The 22,275-nt window shown below is 39.4% G+C and overlaps 1 protein-coding gene across 2 annotated transcripts in view; it reads left to right on the top strand.

The window, feature by feature from the left end:
- The first annotated feature begins 576 nt into the window (after nucleotides 1-576).
- Nucleotides 577-22,275, top strand: part of GPR37 (G protein-coupled receptor 37) — a 36,832-nt gene continuing 15,133 nt past the window's right edge. Inside the window, exons 1-2 of one of the 2 annotated variants that reach the window (XM_089684418.1) lie at nucleotides 577-659; nucleotides 735-2,623. In XM_089684418.1, coding sequence (XP_089540544.1) covers nucleotides 1,643-2,623 — 981 coding nt within the window. In that variant the 5' untranslated portion in view covers nucleotides 577-659; nucleotides 735-1,642. Of the gene's footprint in view, nucleotides 2,624-22,275 lie in introns of both variants that reach the window. The other variant, XM_089684410.1, reaches the window with a different exon arrangement.

Raw genomic sequence — 22,275 nt, 5'->3', positions numbered from 1 at the left:
CATATCTTTTTGGGTTTTTTGCGCAAAAAAAGAAAGGAGGTTCTGAAATGCATAAGCTGTATAAAATATTGTGAAACATTTTAAACATGCATGGCTATAGTTGTTTTGTTTTTAAACAACTTTGCAAAATAAATACATTTTTATATATATATATATATATATATATATATAGTGTGTGTGTGTATGTGTGTATATATATATATATATATATATATACTTTTTTTGAATTCTTTTCTTATTTAATTTATTTTTTTCCCCATAGCATTTAACAATAAATACAAACTGTTTTGTTGCTTAGCCATGATTTATTATTTTTAAAATGATTTATTATTTAAGCAGCGCATAAATAATTTGACATGTTATGTTTCTTAGCTAGCTATGACATATATGATACAGCCATATTTATTAAAATAAAAAGGTAACGTCATTTTGTTCCCTACTGCAGAGAATTTCTATTTCCCTGATAGGAAAGAATTTGAGCAGCTGCTTCTAGATCTTACTTGCAGAATTACCAGCTTCTGCTCATTCCCCCCACCCTCTCCCCCTCCTCCTGCACAGCCTTTGTGTCAGTCTTAGTGCTAAGAGAAGTAGCTATGCTTTGCCCAGACAGAGAATGGCACCGCTGCTGCTAATTCCAGCACAATATACCGAGGTGAAGGGTATGTTCCTTTGTTTGGAATTTTCTGAAGACATTGGAGCTGGTCTAAAACAAGTTTTTCTTTTTCTTTCTTAAGCACCCTCTCTGTGGTTCTAGATGGCTGCAGACAGACGCCTATGAGGGCACACAGCAAGGTGTGATAATTGTGCAGAGTGACATTAGATGGAGAGATACAGTATAGAAGGGAGGAGAGAAGCTGTCTCGTTTACAACCCTACACAGGCGCAGAGAATGGTCTTGTAAAGCCTGCAGGCGGGGCTCTTCACTACTTTCCTCCATGCACAGCAGTGACAGCAGCAGTACAACCAGAGAGAAGCAGCTTCAGAGGCAAAGGTCCTTCTCCTCCTGCACCTTGACAACTCAAAAAAAAGAGCCTGATTGTTTCCTCACCTCTCTGCAACTCAGACAAAGGAAAATCCAATGGGAACATTATGTGTTTCTTGCCGCGAAAGCCTGTTCCGGCCGTCTTTTAACGTCCAGCCTTTAATCTGATCCGATGACATCCCTGCAACCTGTTTACAGTGAGCCGAGGAGGGATTATTTTCATTTGTGATTATTAGGAAGAGAAAGACCTATGCCTTGGTGTATTTGCAATGAAGCAGAGAAAGAAAATTTAAATGAGCAGCTGGAGTAAAGCTAACAGTTCTTACAAAGACTGTGGTACAAAAAGGGTGGAGCCCTCGGATTTATGTGGATGTACAGCTATAGCTTACCTTAACTTTTCTACTGCCAGCGTTCACACCTATGCTAGGCTGAGGACAGTGCCCTGATCTGCAGGTGAATTTCCATGATGATTTAATAGTGTAAGGTGCAGTACACCTGCAAAGAAAAGTGAAACTTGCAACCGGAAAGAGTGTCATTTATTTGCCACATATTTGTATTCTTGTCTCTTCTTACTGCTTTTGTCTAGTGCACCAGGATCAAGTGACATGCATGGGAAAGCAAATTTATTTCTTCTTTATTGACTGAATGTTCTACTTGAAACATGCAGTTATCATTTTACTCAATATTTTTGTTCTTCGGAGCTACATTAGTGAGCAATCAAAAATTGCAGAAAGATCTAAACACTGTGCAAGGAGATGGATCAAGATGGTGCCATGGTCTATATTCTTACTTTAACAAAGTTTCTTTAGAAAAGACATCCATTCAAGCTTTCGACCAGAACTCTCCCCGTGAAGGTTTTTTAAAGAACCTCATTTGTCAATTTATTCATGAGAGCTTAAGTAAACCTAAGAAACCTGTATTGACTGAACAGAAGGTACACTGGCCAAGTGACATGCAAGAAGCAGACAGAACACTATCACCAAATATGCAATCTGATATCTTTTTCAGGGAGCATAGAAAGGTGAACAACACCATGGAAACCAGGTATACTGAGAAACAAAATAAGAAGGATCAGGTTATGATTCACAGACAGGCTAGGAATAAAAGGGAAACCTACGAGTGGCAATGGAAGAAAGGCAATGAAAACTCCAGCAAATCCAACAATGAAAAAAAATTCTATGCGGACTGGAATGAAACTTTGCAAAGCCCAGTTGCAGGAAAAGAGACAGAACCGCATGCCTTGTCCTTAAACGGATCTATTCCCTTTGCTACTAATGATCTTAAAGTGTTTTCTGACAATATGGAGGTTAATCAAGCTTTGGTACCAAAAAATACAACCAACAATAAAAAATTACGCATAAAGAACCCATTTTATCCATTGACAGAAGATTCATATGGTGCCTATGCAGTTATGTGTTTATCTATTATCATTTTTGTAATTGGCATAATGGGCAATATGGCTGTGATGTGTATAGTCTGCCACAATTACTATATGAGAAGTATTTCCAATTCACTTTTGGCAAATTTGGCCTTCTGGGACTTTTTGATTATTTTTTTTTGCCTTCCACTCGTGATATTTCATGAACTTACTAAAAAATGGCTACTGGAAGACCTCTCTTGCAAGATCGTACCATACATAGAGGTAATAATTATGACTTTTATAACATATGTTGTTTGACATTTCTGAAGTATATACTTTGTCATTATCCAGACTCCTTCAGGCATTTGTCATTCAGAATTCAGTGGATGTTCTGAGTGCTTATTTAATTTTGTGACCTCTAAGTAAGCTGCGAGGTCAGTTTGCCCAAAAGTAGTATTTAGTTATACGGTAAGCCCATTGGTTTCCTATATTTCTTGAGGTCTTAAGGAACAAGCTTTCCTGACATACTAAGTAGCTGTTTTCCCACTAACTTTAGAGTCTCACTCCTTCACCCCTTCTCCAAAACAAAACAGGTGTTCATTCTTCTGTCCAGGTATACAGGCTTGAAAAGCACAAAGATCTCAGCACTAAAGCACATGGAAGGCATGAAACATCAGTTAAGTACCCGAGAGATATAAACTGTTGGATGATTTAATCCTCCATCCTGCACACAAAATAAATGAACTGAATTTTACTTTTACGTGGACCAACCCTTTATATATATTTCCCTTAGTATCTGCTATACCTAAAACTATAAATGTTTAGGTTTTTGGGGGGCTAAATGCTTACTTTGGCATAATGGTAATTGTCATACTTAAATTTTAGCAAAGACAAAAACAGAAAGCTTGGTGCTCAGATGCTGTTGTAGAACTGCATTTCCCTGCAAGTCCAACAACTATGGTACTCATGTATCATGCTGTCATGGAACTACAAATCCCAGCACATCCTATGATTCCACAGTGTGATCGGGATGATGTGCTGGCACTTGTAGTTTTGTGGCTGCTGCAAAGCTATAGACTGACAAATTCTGATCTAGTGTGACAATCAGTTAATACGTAATTTGTTTTTATTTTGTATTATTTTTTTTGTTAATATGTCTCAACAGTCAATTGATGAGTTTTATGCACCTGTCGTTATAAGTATTATTGTTCACATAAAACAATTGTATTTGATAAATTATAGAAGGTACATTGTCTAGCTATAAAAACACACAGATAAAAGGCTGCCAAAATCTTGTCTGAGCCTGGGAAATAAATATGGACTCCTGAAGCTGTTTGCCTGCTTGCACTTGCCATGCATATTTGTTCCTTATTTAAAAAGTGACCAGCTTTAGAACAGTGCCAGTTTTTTGGCATTCGCCCTGTAGCTCTGCCAAGTTCACAGTTTACTGGCTGTACTCCACTGTCATTCACATTGTGCATGATTGGAAAACAAAAGAAGTGTCACTGGATGTCAACCATCATGTGCACTGCCAGCAGTGGCCTGTACATTTCGTATTCCTGTTATGATTGTATTATATAAATGACGAACATTGCCATTCTGAATACTAATAGACAGCAAGGATGTTTTTTCTCCCAGCTCCTAGTATGCTATGTAGGTGGAATGTGCATTTTTTTTTTACAGTTTCTTCACAGGCTCAAACTTGCTGCGCTTATTTGCTTCCAGTGAATGTTCTTTTCAGTTTATACATAGCTGTATATTTGTGTTCTGTATGTTTCTGTCATGGCTAAATCTGTACAAATCATGGGATTCCCATGTGAAAACAGATATAGTAAACCAAATGTTCTTGTGCATAAAAGTATGTGCTCTAAACTGAAGCTTTTGTATACTTATTTCAACCATACATATTAAGACTGGCTTCCTGACCCCACTTTCACTGCAGCAGGCAGACGATCCTTAAAGAGTTTTTCTATCAATATATTTAGCCAAATCTTACAGATATAATGGTGTAATACCTACTCCAGAATTCTGGATGCCTAGATGTTACAAAATAAGAAAAAGGTGAAAATGACTAAGAATACATGCAGCTGAGGTTACCCAGGAAATCCATTTTTTGCACCTTGTGACTGATATCCAAGTAAGTATCAATATAATAATGGTATGGTGCTCCCCATAAATGGACCAACATTCAGAAAATGGGACCAAAATCAATCTTATGTGGCCTTCCTAGATATATCAGGCCTTTATGTCTATATCTGCTGAAATCTATCCCATATATTAATCAAATTGGCTCCTGCCATCAGGAAAAAAACCTGTGGCCGGAGTGAATGAAGAGTAGCTACTGTTGGCCCATTTGTGTTGAGCAAGTATCATTAGAGCAATGAAAATCTAGGTATTTCAGATTGGGCATAAATTTATATGGATCTGGATGCATTAAAAATTTGGTTGAACCTCTACATTTTATAGTTTAGTCATGAGAGCAGATCCCTACTCAAGGTTGTTGATATTCAGCTATAATTTACATAATGTAAGTCTTAATTTAATCATTTCTACATGCACCAAACAAGAATTTTTAAATTGATTCTCCCTTTTGTTTTATGGGCTTAGACTCTATTTAAAATGATAAAAAGGTATCCGTTTTGCTAAACACCCCCTCTGTTGATTCAGTGGTAACAGCATATGTCTGATGCATTCATTTTAAACAAATATTAATGCAGCTTAATCTACCCATGCCCTTCTTTTCTACTGATTAGAGCATGTGCTGATCTGTTTTCACCTGTAGCTACCCTAAAGGTGAAATCTGCTCTAGGCACTCTTTCATGGTGGCTAGATTCCTTGTACGGGAGTATGAATCTTAATAGTGCATTTTAGATATTTTATTAATCTTAAAATAGATGCAAACCAATTACTAAAATTTTAAGTTTTGACATGCTAATATTTTTTAAAATGTCAGTCTTTCTAAAGTGATTGTAAACCCTCTTCTTTTTTTTTTAAATAATAAACATGTTATAGTTTATTCCTCTTCTGGAATTCCCTGCCAATGCTCCTGGCACATCCTCTTCTCTGTATGCCACTGTAGGAAGCCACTTCTTATGATGGCACACATGCGGGCTTGATCCCAAGCTGCGCTTTCTGTGTCTATAGACACAGACAATGCGGCTCGCCCACACTCCCCCATCACAGCATTTGATTGACAGCAGCGGGAGCCAATGGCTCCCACTATTATCCATCTGCCCTGTGAGGTGGGAGAGAGCTGCAGCTCTCGGGCACAGCGCCCTGATCAAGCTCAAGTAAAGATAACAGGGGCTGGGGCATCCTGTGGCAAAGGTTTTTTTTTACCTTAATGCAGAGAAGGTATTATGTTAAAAAAAAAAACAACCTTGAGCCTTTAGAACCACTTTAAGTAGGCAGCTTTCATGAAAAGAATACCTGAAGATACTGCCATAAAGGTCGTTGTTCAAGCATTACCTATTATATGGTAACATTGTGCTTGTGCGTTGTCACCCTGTTGTGTTGTGCCCCAATGGAGACAAGTGGCCATGCTGACACACAGGCACGGTCAATCAGGGATACATTTAGGAAGCAGTTCCTGAGCATCGATGTGCAGCTGATGCTGGAGCAAGTTCACGTAGAGAGGAAGTGACTACAAACTGCTGGAGATCAGCAGCACTGAGATAGAAAAAAAGATTGAACAAATATTTCAATTGTTTACACAGTACTTTAGCAAACTAAATGTCATTTATTACAGTTTAGATTTCTTTTAAAGTGGTATTAGCAGACCTCAAACACTTTGTGTGTTGCTATATAAAATGGCATGATGGGTTTCCCCATCACGCAGTCTCATTTTTAGTCTTGCTTACATGTGTGGCTGGGTTAAGATGTCAAGTAGAGCTTTGCAAACCTTCTCTCAAAAGATACATTTGCTTAGCAAAGTCATTACTGAGGTCCATATGTGGTGAATCCAAAGTGTTTGCTGAATAGAATTATTATACCAGCATTGGCAGGTCTATCCCTACTCATCACTATAAAGTGTTGTGAAAAAAGGATGGCAGGGATGTTTCCACATTGAGGTGATAATAAAACATGCACATTTTATAGAAGTTGGAAAACTCCATTTCACTATCTTTACAAAACACCACATTTCACACTGCACAATTAATTTTTCAAACATTTGGTTTCAACTATTTAATTGAACAAACAAGTTGGAACAAAATAACCCCAAGGCTCAAAACTATTTATCAGATCAAGAAGCATGAGTAAGAACAGCTATGCTTAAAGCAAATCTGTCACACATGAAGTAACAACACCATGCTATACAGCAGGCGAAGATGACTCAAAATTCCCCTTTATTTTGTAATGCTGCCATTTCTGGGTAATTGCCAGTGGATAATTAGCAGATTTACAATGTTTTACTGAAAAACACTGCAAACGCTCCAAAACTGAATGGACACCATATCGAGTTAGGTCTCCCAATCTTGTTCTGTTCATTACACCCAGACTCAAGTTTGTATTGCATTACATCATTGATCCTGATGCAGATTTAGTGGGAATATGTTATTTTTACTTATTACACTACTGTATGCCCATACTCTCCCTAGTATTACAGAGTTGCTGGCCTGGTCAAACCTTAGCCTTGAATGTTAGCAGATATTCCAAAAGTTTGTGTTAAACGCACATGATTTAGTTAATATGGCCGTTGGTTATGACACATTATCTCTGCTTATGTGTGGGTGAGTTTACAAAGTATTATTGGCCATAATAGCAAGCACCGCAAGATAATGACCTGATAGGTCTAGTTTTGTAGCACTGCCCGAACTCAAGATGTTGTTCACTCTAGACTTACTTACATACATTTCAGCATGCGGGGAGCTGTTGGCAGACTACTGAATCTTGCTGCATTGGATTTAATAAAAATAGAATGTAAGCCTAGTGGATTGGCCATAACAGCAAGCACCCCAAGATAGTGACCTGATAGGTCTAGTTTTGTAGCACTGACCTGCACTCAAGATGTTGTCCACTCTAGACTTACCCACGTACATTTCAGCATGGGGGCAGCTGTTGGCAGACTATTGAATCTTGCTGCATTTGATTTAATAAAAATAGAATGTAAGCCTAGTGGATTGGCCATAACAGCAAGCACCCCAAGATACTGTCCAGACAGGTCTAGTTTTGTAGCACTGACCCGCACTCAAGATGTTGTCCACTCTAGACTTACCCACGTACATTTCAGCATGGGGTCAGCTGTTGGCAGACTACTGAATCTTGCTGCATTTGATTTAATTAAAATAGAATGTAACCCTAGTGGATATTTTCTCTTTATAGTTTTGATGTTTATTGAATAGCATAGGTGTTCATTTACTGACTTCACTTGTTGCTTGATGTTCTTAATTATAACAGTTGTGACAATAATCACAATCCTGTTTTATGCACTTTCACTGACCTGTCCTGCAGGGTCATAGGTGTGTCCAGCATTTGACATAATGTGCAAGTATATAAAGCATACTTTCATGTTATCACACGCTTAGCTCAGGGTGTGCTTTCCTCCAGAGATATGAGGTCTGAGCTCCCTGTATCCACTCCCTGTGTTCCCATCAGTGCCATGCCCTTTTCTTCTTGATTTGCCCATTGGTCCAGCATTGATGATGTAACTTCCATGAATACTCTCTGGGGTTACATGGTCTTCGCACCCCACCCTGTTAAATGTAAAATGTCAGGACTGTACACTGTCCTACACATGTATTGCAATTGGTGTACAGATTTTAAAAACTTGCTAGCAGGTAAGTAAAATAGTTTTTGGGGTCTTCCACCAAAAATACCTTACTGGTAAATTTTAGCTTTCAGGCTTTATTTCAGCTTTAAACAACTTTATTTTGCTTTAACAATCATAAATGTATGTTAGTAAAAATACAGCTCAGGATTCTGAAATTCAGAGACATTAGAGCCACAATAACACTTCAACCTAAAAGCTTACAATGCCCTGATTCACACTATAGTAGCACATCCTGCATATGCTTGTTTTCAAAGATGGGGTGGCCCATTAATTTCAAAGGGCTACCGTACACAGAACAAAGAAGCTCAAGTATGTTTTTGAGCTTTGCATATTTCGCTGTGTGCTTTTTCAAAACTGCTTGCAAGTGTGGAGTACCAATGACATTGGATGACACTGCAAGCGTGAGACACTTTCGCACGCTAGACAAGTGTGAATGCAAGCTTACAGATTAATTAAGTAGTGAGAGACTTACATAAGTATCAGAATGATACTGGCTATGTTAAACACTATTTAAACAGAAAAGTCAGCTGATGTCTGAGATGAAACAAAAAGCCAAAAATTGAGCCAAATATGAATCTGAAGAGACAGGGCACCAAGGCAGAATAGGGGGATGCCATCTTTGTGAGTTATTTGGCCAGGCTTTAGGAGGCACGTGAATGGTCTACAACTATAGGAAGAGCATTATCTGACTTTAGTCAAAGCTGCACAGTTTGTTTTTATTCACAGGCACCTCTTACCTGCATAGGCAGTTTTTGGTGAAGATGAACTTACCCTTTAAACTTTCCTCATTTACAGAAGACTTTTAGCAGACAATCACCCTACACCCCACCGAAAAGGTTTCTGTAGATGTAGTTTTACATACAGCTGGCAAACGTACCCAAGTCTCTTTATATCTGCTACCTGTGTAAAGAGGATAGAGAGGACTGTAGAACCCAACTATGCAGTCTAGCAAGTGTTGCTGGATCACAACACTGAACAAAATTGCAAAATTACAAATCCTTTGGCAAATAAAGCAGTCCCCATTAGCTTTATATGTTCAGTTTAAGTACTGTTTCATAAATTACATGACAAGGTTATTAATTAAATCACTTTTTTTATTTATATATTGTGACAGTGTGGCAATCTGTCACGATGTTGAAAGGTTATTTAACCCAAGATTCTCAACAAGGCAGGATGAGGGGCTCCAGGGTAAGTGTTTGATACAGAGGAAAGTGGCTTTCCTCATTTGTTTGTAAGGTCCACTTTGGGACCTTGAGCCTGGAGATTTCAAAGCGATTTGGGAGGGATGAAATCTCCAATCCTGGGACCAGGTTTTGGGAATGGTCAGGATGCTGATTGCTCAGGTGTGCATGGCTCTTTTGTAGAGTCAGGACCAGGGTTCTGGGCTCCACCCCGGCAGACAGGAGGGCTTCACCAAGGAGAGGTGGAAGCCAGACTAGCTGTGTGCTAGTGGCCAGCCGTGTGCCAGCTGTGTGCGAGAGCCGTATTTTGGAAAGAGTCTGTAGGAGACGGACATAAAACTGTGTACAAGCCAGGAGGCAAATGAGCATGTGTTTGATGGTGGATACCACTGCGTGGGAAGCTTTATGGAACATTTTCTTTAAATAAAAGTGGGCTAAAAAGGCCTTAAAAAATAAAGCGAGTTACTGTGTGCGTTTAACAAAGCTCTACCATTTGAAGTGAGTTCCTACAATATATATACAGTTGCAAGAAAAAGTATGTGAACCCCTTGGGATTATGTGGAGTTTTGCATGAATTGGGCATAAAATGTGCTCTGAACGTCATGTAAGTCACAACAATAGAAGAACACAGTCTGCTGAACATAATACTACACAAACATTAGATGTTGCCATGGTTTAATTGCACATAACATGTAAACATTCACAGTGCAGGGAGGAAAAAGTATGTGAGGCCCTAGCTTAATGACTTCTCCCAGAGCTAATTGGAGCCAGGAGTGAGCCAACCTTGACTCCAATCAGTGTGATGATATTGGATGTGTTGCTGACAGCTGTCCTGCCCTTAAAAAACACTCACCTGTTTTGGGTTTACTGGTTTCAAGAAGCACTGTCTGATGTGAACCATGCCTCGCAGAAAAGAGCTCTCAGAAGACCTACCATCAAGAATTGTTGACTTGCATGAAGCTGGAAAGGGTTACAAAAGTATCTCCAAAAGCCTTGATGTTCATGTGTCCACGGTAAGACAGACTGTCTACAAATGGAGAAAGTTTAGCACTGTTGCTACTCTCCTTAGGCGTGGTCCTCCTGTAAAAATGACTGCAACAGCAGAGCGCACAATGCTGCATGAGGTAAAGAAGAATCCCAGAGTTTCAGCTAAAGATCTACAGAAATCTCTGGCACATGCTAACATTTTTGTTGACACATCTACAATAAGGAAAACATTAAACAAGAATGGAGTACATGGGAGGACACCACGGAGGAAGCCATTGCTGTCCAAAAAGAATATTGCAGCACATTTGAAGTTTGCAAAAGAGCACCTGGATGTTCCACAGCACTACTGGCAAAATATACTGTGGACAGATGAAACCAAGATTGAGGTGTTTGGGAAGAACACACAACACTATGTGTGGAGAAAAAAAGGCACAGCACACCAACATCAAAACCTCATCCCCACTGTGAAACATGGCGGAGGGAGCATCATGGTTTGGGGCTGCTTTGCTGCCTCAGGGCCTGGACGGATTGTTGTCATTGATGGGAAAATGAATTCCAGAGTTTATCAAGACATTTTGCAGGAAAATGTACAACCATCTGTCTGCCAACTGAAGCTCCGCAGAGGATGGGTGATGCAACAGGACAATGACCCAAAGCATACAAGTAATTCAACAAAACAATGGCTGCAACAGCACAGAATACGCCTTCTGGAGTGGCCCAGTCAGAGTCCTGACCTCAACCCGATTGAAATGCTGTGGCATGACCTTAAGAGAGCGATTCACACCAGACATCCCAAGAATATTGCTACACTGAAACAGTTTTGTGAAGAGGAGTGGTCCAAAATGACTCCAGATCGTTGTGCAGGTCTGATCTGCAACTACAGGAAACGTTTGGTTGAGGTTATTGCTGCCAAAGGAGGGTCAACCAGTTATTAAGTCCAAAGGTTCACATACTTTTTCCTCCCTGCACTGTGAATGTTTACATGTTATGTGCAATTAAACCATGGCAACATCTAATGTTTGTGTAGTATTATGTTCAGCAGACTGTGTTCTTCTATTGTTGTGACTTAGATGACGTTCAGAGCACATTTTATGCCCAATTCATGCAAAACTCCACATAATCCCAAGGGGTTCACATACTTTTTCTTGCAACAGTATATATATATTGTCAATACCTCTTTGTGGAGGCAAGCACTTCTTTTTATGGAAGTTAGTTTTATGGAAGTACTGGTCCATATAAGCAGATGGGAGAGGGCCCTGGAGTCATTTCTGGGTCTTTTTAGTTGAACAAAATACAAATACAAATTTCAGTGCTAGGGATCTGATCTTTTCAAAACTCTCATATACTTTATTTAGTTTGGATCCTTCCATGATTTTAAACAGGAGGTGGGAAAGTCAGCACAGTGGCTTAGTGGTTAACACTTATGCTTTGCAGCAATGGGGAACCTAGTTCATATTCTGGTTATGACACTATCTGCATAGAGTTTGCATGTTCTCCCTGTCCGTGCAAAGGTTTTTGTGAGTAATCCGGTTTCCTCCCACACTCCAAGGACATGCTGGTAGGTTAATTGGCCCTCGTATATGTATGTATTTTTATGAGATAGGGACCTTAAATTTCGAGCTTCTTGAGGGCAAGGATAGATGTGAGTGTACAATACATAAAATGTTACATAAATTGTCAGCACTATATAAGTGTCTGTAATGGCAAATTACATAAAAAAATAATTTTAGTCAATAAAGTCATGCTAAAAGTGATAATGTGCAAAATGCATTAAGCCATCAGAACCAAAAATTATTATGACTGTTAAAACAATTTAAGTTTAAATCTGCCTGGCTAAAAATGTATTTGCACATCACTGCTCTTAATAAAGAGCAATCCCATTCAGCAAGTGAAATCACTCAGTGAGTTGCTGACAGTAAAATATTGCAGCTGTGCTAAAGCCACAAAGTGCACATAATGTTCTTTAATAAGAGCTCTAGATAACCCACTGCTGCCATATTTGAAAGGGCTCTATATGTAGGGATGGATTGGTTAGCTGTTCTGTGTAACACCCTTTCTATGCCTGATGTGTCACTAAACAGATTTAAACTTCCAAGGCAGGATATTATGAGTGGTGACTGTGATGATGTATCTACTTTAAAGTTGGTGCTCACACTTTATTACAACAGGGTTTTTGTTTTTTTTTACATAATGGAGGATACAAAAAACTGCCTACCATGGGGGGTTTTACAAATACCACTTCTGTATTAAAAACAGGGTTCTAGGATTACTAGATTACCATAAATTGTGAATGGGGTAGACTGCTAAACTAAAGCAATGTCTAGATGCAAAATAGAAACCCTGTAAAGGTAGGTTGTGCTCCATATAAGCCTTTCAGGGCCTAAAGATGACAGGAGTATACCCTTAAAGTATACAGTATCTAAAATAAAAACTTTTTTTTTGTAGATTTGGGGTAAAAGTTATAGCACCCCTGACAGTTATTTTTTTTGTGCCCCAGTTATGGTATTTATCCTTTCTGTTTTTGCTGATTATCATTGTTGCGGGGACTAAAATTGAGATAAAACCCCATATTTGTTTTTACTACATTGTCACCAGAACAAGGAAAGAGGGGAAACCATCCAATAGGAATACTTATTCCAGTAACAACTGTCTAAGAGGGGATTTTCCTTATTTTAGAAACAGAAAAATGACAGCAGAAAAAGATTGAGTGGTCCATTGAGTCTGCCCATTTTTTTTATTTTTTTTGGGGGGGGGGGGTTGTTTTTTTTTTTTAGAGAATACATCCATGCTTGCCCCAAGCATGTTTGAGGCTATTTATTGTAAAATAATACTTCATGAGATTAGTTTTGAACTTTCCTCCAGTTAGTTTTAAGGTCATGTCCCCATTTTCTTGATTTTGGTTTCCTAAATATTGCCCTCTTTGGAGAGTTTTCCTCTCACTGGAGGTGAAGGGAAATCTCTCCGATGTAAGAGGGATGGTGAAAAATCTTCACAGGGGTTTCAAACATTCCTTAATCCTTATCAAAAGTAAAAACAAGTTTTTTTTTAAATTTACTTTAAATATGCCACGATGCTCCTCAGTTTAGCATAGATTTCAGTATTCCAGCATTTAAAAAATAAACTTCTTTAAATAGGAACTACAATGGTTTTTAGTCAATACAAAATCTATGATTGGATGAGGGGAGATTGTTACATCCACCTGCCACTCCTCCTCCTTTGTCCAATCACAGAAGGCTCTGTATTCTGTGAAAAAAAATACAAGATGTTTCATGAATGGATGAAGTGGAGTGCAACCCACTATCCTACTTACAGTAGGAACTGTAAGTATCAATGCAGGAAGTTTTTGTGCTTACACTAGCAATGGGATGAATAAAAATAAGAGTTTTATATAGCACAGCAGCATCACCACAAGTTCGACAAATATCATTAGAGATGATTTATTGTCATAAGCAAATATCGAAAATGTGTTTTTGTTTCCTGAAACTTCGCTATGAGGAATAATGTACTGTTTTACAATTATTTTCATAGAATTTATTACGTTTTATTAAAATATATTCCCAGTACTCACATTACATTTTAAAAATGTTTAAGACTGCCTACACGTTTTCTTCATGAGAAAAAAGCTCATTAAAATAAATATAAGCAAAATTTTATCATCAAAGGCATTCTCACAAGCCTAAAAATGCATTTTTCTGCACAGTACCCATTTATGCCTGGTCAGAATTGCTGTATAAAAATTAGTTTAACGAGCACTATACATAATGCAAAGTGAAGCATTTACTTGTGGTCAAGATGTGCATTTATTAATGAATTGTTGTAATGAATAGCTAGAACAAAGGCACTCTGTTTATAGTGCTATGTAAAAGAACAAAGCACTTTGGTTAGAAGTTTGTGGGAAAATGCACAATCAAAACCATTTATCTTTTCAGAATATACCAATGAATAATTATATAGTGATGTGATGTTAAAATGTCAGGCTCAAACTAGCTGACTAAAATAGGATGCTTTAGACCTAAACTAGCAGCAAACATGCAGGATCCTTTTCAAAAGGTTAAAAACTTAGTATATTGTTTTTCATAATTCAACTTCCATCAGTTTAGCATGGTCTACCACAATAACTGCCTACTCTAGAATACAGAAGTTATGCTATTGCTATTTACCTTATTAGAAATATAAAATATATATATATTGTTTTAACTATATGACTAGCCTTAGCCCTTTAAAAGAGTGTGCTTCTCTGGTAGGGAGTTCACTGGGTTTCCTAAGCCATTTGTGTACTGCTGCTGAAAAAGCCTAACCTCCATTGGATTTTGACTTGCTAACAGTATCTCAGAAAACACTTATTAGAAAGGGTGGCAGGGATTCCTCACAACAATTTGTGTCCAGGGGCGGACTGACCATTTGGAAACTCGAGCACTGCCCGAGGGCCCGGGGTCAGTAGGGGGCCCCATGAGATGCCCCTGGTAACGTTTTCATAGGCTTTTTTGAGTTTGGGCAAGGACACAGGGGCCCCATGATCCCCTATTGCCCAGGGGCCCCATGAGTTGTCAGTCCGCCCCTGTTTGTGTCCTCTCAAAATGGGTAAGCTTGTTTTTGGAGTAGACGGTTTAAAAAATATTGGCACATGTTATCAACAACTACATATTTTACTGCATCTGTAGTCAGTTTTTAATTTTTAACCTCATTTTAAGATTTTAAGATAAGTGTGACTGTAGGCCTAAACACTAAACTGAAAGCAGACCTTCACCTGATAAGAACCCTCAGTATTGTGTTCTTTCTGCCCCCCCCCCCCCCCAGCTTGTCACAAAATTGCAGTGGTGTTTTTTTCTTTGCCACTTTCTCATTCCTCACCAAAGTGACAATGATGCTGCCTCCTGAGATACACGTCACACATATCTGCAGTCAGTGATCTCACGCATCTGTAGTAGGGGGCCAACTGTTTGTGATCAGGATGTGATATCCGCTAGATATCTGCAAGATTGCAGGGCAGAAGATCAGAAGCCCTGTGAAGAATTGGGTATAGGGAAGACAAAGGTGGACTTCATGGTATAGTAGTTGCTGAATTTTTGGGTTTCCCATAGCTGGGTGAAGTTCCTCCTCAACCCTTCAAATACAGCTGTCCAGAAAAAATATGGGGGCACCATTGCTCAGATCCTCCTACTAATCCTAGTTTTTTTGGCTGTGGGGATGTAGCCCTGCTTTGACACTGTTCCAAAATAAACATGCTACAGGAGTCACATGAAAGTCTACATTGCTTATCGCTATACCTTTTGAAGGTTGAAGACTCAAAGTATTGAATCCAAAATATCTGCACAACAGTCAGGTAACAAATATGTCTGAGTTCTCCTCTGTTAGACTACAGAATACATCTTCCCCTCCTTATCTCCACAAAATAATGGGGCATTCTCTAGTCCAGAAGGGGCTCACAACATTCCTTGGGATTTTAGTGCTGTAGAGGCAGATTTGTCAACATCAGAAAGTTAGGAGCTTTTGGCATCTGTGGCAGAAATGACACATTTTTCTAGAGATGCAAACTATGGGGAAATATGCATTTATTGCACTGGGGTAATTTATATGTTGCTTTTTATTTTCCCAGGCATATTCTTTAAGATAAACCCAATCCCTAGAACAAATCTTAAGCAATCTGTACACTATCTCAATGTTAATTATTAATCGCATAGGTAGTGGTATAAAAAAGGTTTGAAAAAGTTGTGAAAAAAAATTTGATATCTGCTTACAATGTGCAAAATAATTGGTATTGATTTTGAGGAGCTTGCACCTGTCCAAATATTCAGCTCCAATGCATGTATTACTTTTATAATGCTTGTTTGGTATAATGGAGCATAAACTCCTCCTGTAAACACACACTCCCCCTTGTAGATCCACAGATAGTGAAGTAAATCATCTGTAGTTGCAAAATAACGGAATTACTTTCAGATAGTGTAATATGGAGAATATCAGTATAGAAGAAAGATTCATTTGTTAGTGTAATCAATCACTTGTTAGCTCTAAGTGAAGAAAAATACCCCTGAAGTACACAGCAGATGATTTTATGTACTCAAGCAAACATTAAACATGGCTAAATTTTATTCTTTATATCTACTGTTATTGAATTTGTGAGAGGAAATGAAAATTGGTTTGGAAAGGTTAATGAAATAAAAAATTAGATGTCACCAAAGCTCAGAATGTCCTCTCCTCAATTATTTCTTTAAACTTGCAACTCACCGAGACTGTATTTAGTTGTACTGTTATTCAGGCTTCCCTGCTGTGGCAGTTATCCCTGGCTATTAAATCCAAGAACTGTTTGTGATTTTTACATGATTAATATGTGTGTCAACGCTAACAATTACAGTATTTTATTTGCTTGAAGTAGAACTGAAGGCAAAACGTTTTTCATTTTGGATATTGTAAGAGAAGGCTATAACCTCTGTTGGTTTTTTTTCCCCATCTGGGTCCCATTTGGGAGATTCCACTTCATTTCCTGTCCCATAGCTAAAACGGGAAGGGAGAAGAAAATCCCTCCAAAGTGAAGGAAATCCTTGGTAGTCCCCAGACCTAGTTTCCCCATTGAAATACTCTGTTCCTTTTCTGGTGGCCAGTAAAAAGCTGAGCTTTCCTTTCACTCTCACTGATAATGGTAAATGTGACAAATAGAGAAGATTAATCTCCCTCACGGGATCACAGACAACTATACTTGGCAGGGGTAGGCAATCTTGGAGAGGTGGAGATCAACTTGAACAACATGGAAGAGATCAAAGATCACCAGCACACAGTGTGCTTTTTATTTTTTTTAAGGCGATAACCTAACACATCTCTATTAAAAAGAAAGGTTTAGGGGGCAGTTGCAGGCACTGCAGAATTCATAGGTTTAGGGGGCAGTTGCAGGCACTGCAGAATTCATAGGTTTAGGGGGCAGTTGCAGGCACTGCAGAATTCATAGGTTTAGGGGGCAGTTGCAGGCACTGCAGAATTCATAGGTCATTAGTATGTAACATGGAGTGCAGAGGTCATTAGTATATAACATGGAGCACAGAGCTTAGGAGTATGGAACACACAGACTACTGGCCAGGTGTAAGTAACACAGAGTGCAGGGGTTAATCAAAGGTTAGGAGCAGGGGCGGACTGACCATTTGGAAACTCGGGCACTGCCCGAGGGCCCGGGGTCAGTAGGGGGCCCCATGAGATGCCCCTGGTACCTTTTTCAATAGGCTTTTTTGAGTTTGGGCAAGGACACAGGGTCCCATGATCCCCTATTGCCCGGGAGCCCCATGAGTTGTCTGGTTAGGAGTAACAAATGCAGAGTCCAGAGTGAGTAGCGCAGGGTTCAGAGGTCAGTAGTATGTAACATAGAGTTCAGGGATAAGCAATGCAGAGTTCAGTGGTCAGTAATATGTAATGCAGTGCAGAGGTCAGTAGTACATAAGGCACAGTGGAGTGTAAGGACAGAGTTCAGGGATAAGCAATGCAGAGTTCAGTGGTCAATAATATGTAATGCAGTGCAGAGGTCAGTAGTACATAAAGCACAGTGGAGTGTAAGGACAGAGTTCAGGGATAAGCAATGCAGAGTTCAGTGGTCAGTAGTATGTAATGCAGTGCAGAGGTCAGTAGTACATAAGGCACAGTGGAGTATAAGGACCCTTTCATATTAAAGCAGTGATTAGCCTTTTTCCACACTGGAAGAACAGCAGTCACTGTTAGGACACATAGAAACAAATGATTTCTAAGTGCCTTTTTCTCACTGCAACACAGCCTTGAGGTACAGTGCAGAGAGGTGTTATAGACATGCACCTCACTTGATGGCACCTCATGTCACCGCACAGCAATCGCAATACACCAATTAAGAAAGAGACCTATGTGATGTGATAAAATGTGTATCACACGTCACTACTGTCCACACACTAAACCGCTCTGATTTAGTGTGCGGGCAAGTGCAAACAGTTCATAAGCCTTGGTTCTCACTACTGCATGCTTAACATTGGGCACCCCATTGATTTCAGTAGGCTGTGAGAAATGTGGGGAAAGAAGTCCCTGAGTGCTTTGACCCATGGTTTGCTGATACTTGAGAGTACCATTAGGAATTAAATGGCACCCCTTTGCATCTGCTAAAGAGCACTGTGTTTCTCTGCAAGTTGGGAGCACACATGATTTGGTGCGTGTTTCCAACATGCAGAACTGTACGCCAAGCCTAACTCACAGCAGCCTGTTTGTATCTACAGCCCTGGCCATTAACCAATTCCTCCTCTTAGGCAGCTGCCATTTTAATGCAAAATAAATGTTGATGTTGCTGGCAGGTACACACAGGCATCTGCATTGTAGGCAGCAAACCTAAATAACATTGCTTGCCCAGCACTGAGGACCTGTCATTACAACCTGCTGCCTCCTGTGGCACTGACCCCCTGCAGAATTTTTATCAGTGCTCTGGAAATTGTACCATCATCTGCTGTATCTCTGCCTCGGTCAATCAGAGGAAACCTTATATTCAATGTCACTATTTAAAATGACCAGGGGCGGACTGACCATTCGTAAACTCGGGCACTGCCCGAGGGCCCGGGGTCAGTAGGGGGCCCCATGAGATGCCCTTGGTACCTTTTTCATAGGCTTTTTTGAGTTTGGGCAAGGACACAGGGGTCCCATGATCCCCTATTGCCCAGGGGCCCCATGAGTTGTCAGTCCACCCCTGAAAATGACCTATCTGAAACCTGGAATTCTACTTTAAGAGCTGAGTGCATTTCTTGCAGATCGGAGGATATATATTTTTTCTTTAGTACTTACTGGATTCTTTAAAAGATAAATTATGGGGAATTGTGCATGTATTGCACAGACATACTGCATTTTGTTTATTTTGCTCTAAAATGGCACATCATTCTATAGTCACCACAGAAAACACTATGATGTATAGCTACTGCTTAAATGTGCACATATGCAAAGGAAATTCCTACAAAGAGCCTACAGAATATGCACAGCACAGGCAGAGAAAACCTCAATAAAGTAAAGGGAAACTGTATTTTTTAAAGTGAATGTTACCACAACATTTCATATTTCCTATATCTGTATTGTATTAAAAGTATCCTATTTCAAACTGACCACACCAGACATGGACGCACATTCATCCCAGCATGGTCAATTTTATTCTTTGCATTCTGTTTGGGAACACAGCCTGTCTGTACTCCAATGATCAGATGTCTGCTAAAATGACCCCCTGAACAGTTCTTCACTGGGAAGGTCAGTGTACTGTTGTTCTTCTGTCTCTTGCTGACAGTGGATAAAACTTTATTGGGAAAGTAGACCTAACTTTCAAATTAGCACTTCATTATGAATCATTAGTCCACATGGCAGCATTACCAAATTGAGTGATTATTTTGAATGGTCAAGGTTTAAACTTTCCACTCTTTACATATTCTTAGCAAGCAGTAAATGAGTTTTTTCATGGTCTCTGTTGCTGTATTCACTGTGGAGCAATGCATGCCCAAATTCACACTAGCAACACTGAAGCCTTTCAATGCAGTTGACTTAGCAGCTCAGCTCATTCTGTTCCCCATACCAAACCTTCTGCTCTCTGTATATATGAAATATTAGTAGGCTGGAAGGAGGCTGGTAGAGGGGACCTGAGCTGCTGGAGAAAATCTTTTATGACTGCAGTGCTGCTGAAGTGAACTTTAAGGTTGAATTGCTCCACAATGACTGCAGCTACTGAAAGCAGTATAGGCTTGTTTATTATCTAATTTACTGCTTGTCAAGAACATGTCAATATCCTTAACCTAGCTACATGTTCACTAGACAAAGGTAACCTAGTACCATAAGGGTGTTTTATGTCAGGCCCTGTCTGCTGCAAATGAAGAGCATCATTGTGGTAAACACTGGGCAACACTGCAACTATGACCAAATATGGTTGCCCCCATGTAGACATATAACGTAGAACTATTCTAAGAAACCTGTGCTAGTAGAAGTATGTAAGCTTCCATTACTGACATTTCCTTTTGAAAATGCTAGTTTCCTGTCAATTATGTTGATTCAGTGGCTTCAAAACTTCCTAAGCCAATGACCTAAAGCAGATAATCAGGATCAAGAATTCTGACTTGACTTCACTCGAGCATACTTGTTTGGATCAGTGACTCTGAAAATTTTGATGCCAGAGACAAACAATCAAAAAGTATTTTTAGGAGGAGGATGTCGATGTCAACTTTTCATAGCTCGTACATTTGTCTTGATGCTTTAGCACACATTATAAGCTTGTTTTGCATTAAACTAATCTCTTTCATGCATAAAACCAAACTTTATTAACTGCTTCTGTACCGCCCTTCAGCAGAAATACTCTTACAGGGTGGCACGTGTGTGTAAAATCACATATATACAGTATACGTGATTATGCAGTTCTGGGTAGGAGGCACGCAACCTACCTGTGCCGTCATTCGCAGCCTCAGCTGTCAATTGCCGGGTCCCGGCCAGTGATTCCCCGCTGGCACCCAGCTATCAGCGAGTATTACCGACAGGGGAGAGACCTGTGTATAAACAACACAGATCTCTCCCGTCAGCTCCTGCACACTGCTTTGTATGGCTCTGCATAGCAGAGCCATACAAAGCAGTGTGCTTACAGTGTAAAGCACACAGTTAGCCCTTTGATCGCCCCAGATGTTAACCCCTTCCTGCCCAGTGCCATTAGTACAGTGTCAGTGCTTTTTATTAGAGGATGGGTCAGTGGGGTTGTCATTGACACCAAGTCAGTTCCCTCCAGTGTCAGAATGCCCATCACAGTCCCGCTATAAGTTGCTGATCGCCGCCATTACTAGTAGAAAAAAAAATTCCAGTATATGTTCCACCATTTGTAAATGCTATAACTTTCACTTAAACCAACTAATTTACATGTATTGGGATTTTTTTTTTTTTTTTTTTAGCAAAGACATGTCACAGAATACATTTTAGCCTAAATTTATGATGAAATTAGATTTTTTTGAATTTTTTTATTGGACATGTTTAATAGCAAAAATTAAAAATAGGTTTATTTTTAAAAATTGTCGGTCTTTTTTTGTTTATAGCGCAAAAAATAAAAACCGCAGAGGCAATCAAATACCAGCGAAAGAAAGCCCAATTTGTGGGGGGAAAAGGACATAATATTCATTTCAGTGCATCATTGCATGACCACGCAATTGCCAGTTAAAGTAACGAAGTGCCATATCGCAAAAATTGGCCTGGTCAGGAAGGGCAGTAAATCCTCTGGAGGGCAAGTGGTTAAAAAGCTATGCCTCCCCTTTAGTCCTCTAATAGCACTCACTAGGTAACTGACATTTTATTAATACAGAAACATACTGGTTGCAAAAGATGAATGTTACTACTGAATTGAATAATCACAGAATAATCACAGTTGTAAGAGGATTTAACACAAACTGTTAACTTCAGGAAGTATAAAACCTAATGTACTGAAAACAATTATTTAAACAGAATGAAAAAGTTGTGATGATGCGATGCTGGCAATGGTGCAGTAAACTGCACAAACAAATACATCAATCAGTATAAAGACCTTCCTATGGAACAGCATAGGAACATCAAGGACTATAACACACATAGTGATCTCCTTTATATTTCACCCTACCTTTCTTCTGATACTTTAGGAAGAATGAGAGCTGGCGTCTTCCGTCATTTGTCTCTTTTTTTGGATGTGCAGGTTTACTTTTAGTTGGTGGCAACAGGCTTGTATATGTACATCAAGAGGCATCCAAGATGATTCTAGTGGTCACCTAAATGTATGAATATTGTTAGCTGCATTTCCTATAAAGAGCTCCTCTAGTAAAAATGAATGTTCCAGGAATGTGCTCCCCTACACCTCAGGTTGAAAAGCTAGGTGCACAATAAAGGCTATTTTGTAAAGCTGAATTCAAGGCAACGGCTAAGCGCACAGTTGCCATAAATATATGTGAACCATTTAACCTTCCAAAGCATGTGTAACCCCATTTTTCCTGTCTTGTGAGCCAGAAACCCCTGGCAGACAGTAAAACAAGGTC

This window comes from Staurois parvus, unplaced genomic scaffold (assembly GCF_062004578.1).
Source record: "Staurois parvus isolate SC_StPar_1 unplaced genomic scaffold, SC_StPar_1.0 ptg000019l, whole genome shotgun sequence".
NCBI classification, from domain to species: domain Eukaryota; kingdom Metazoa; phylum Chordata; class Amphibia; order Anura; family Ranidae; genus Staurois; species Staurois parvus.
This window is presented reverse-complemented; position numbering and strand designations above follow the sequence as displayed.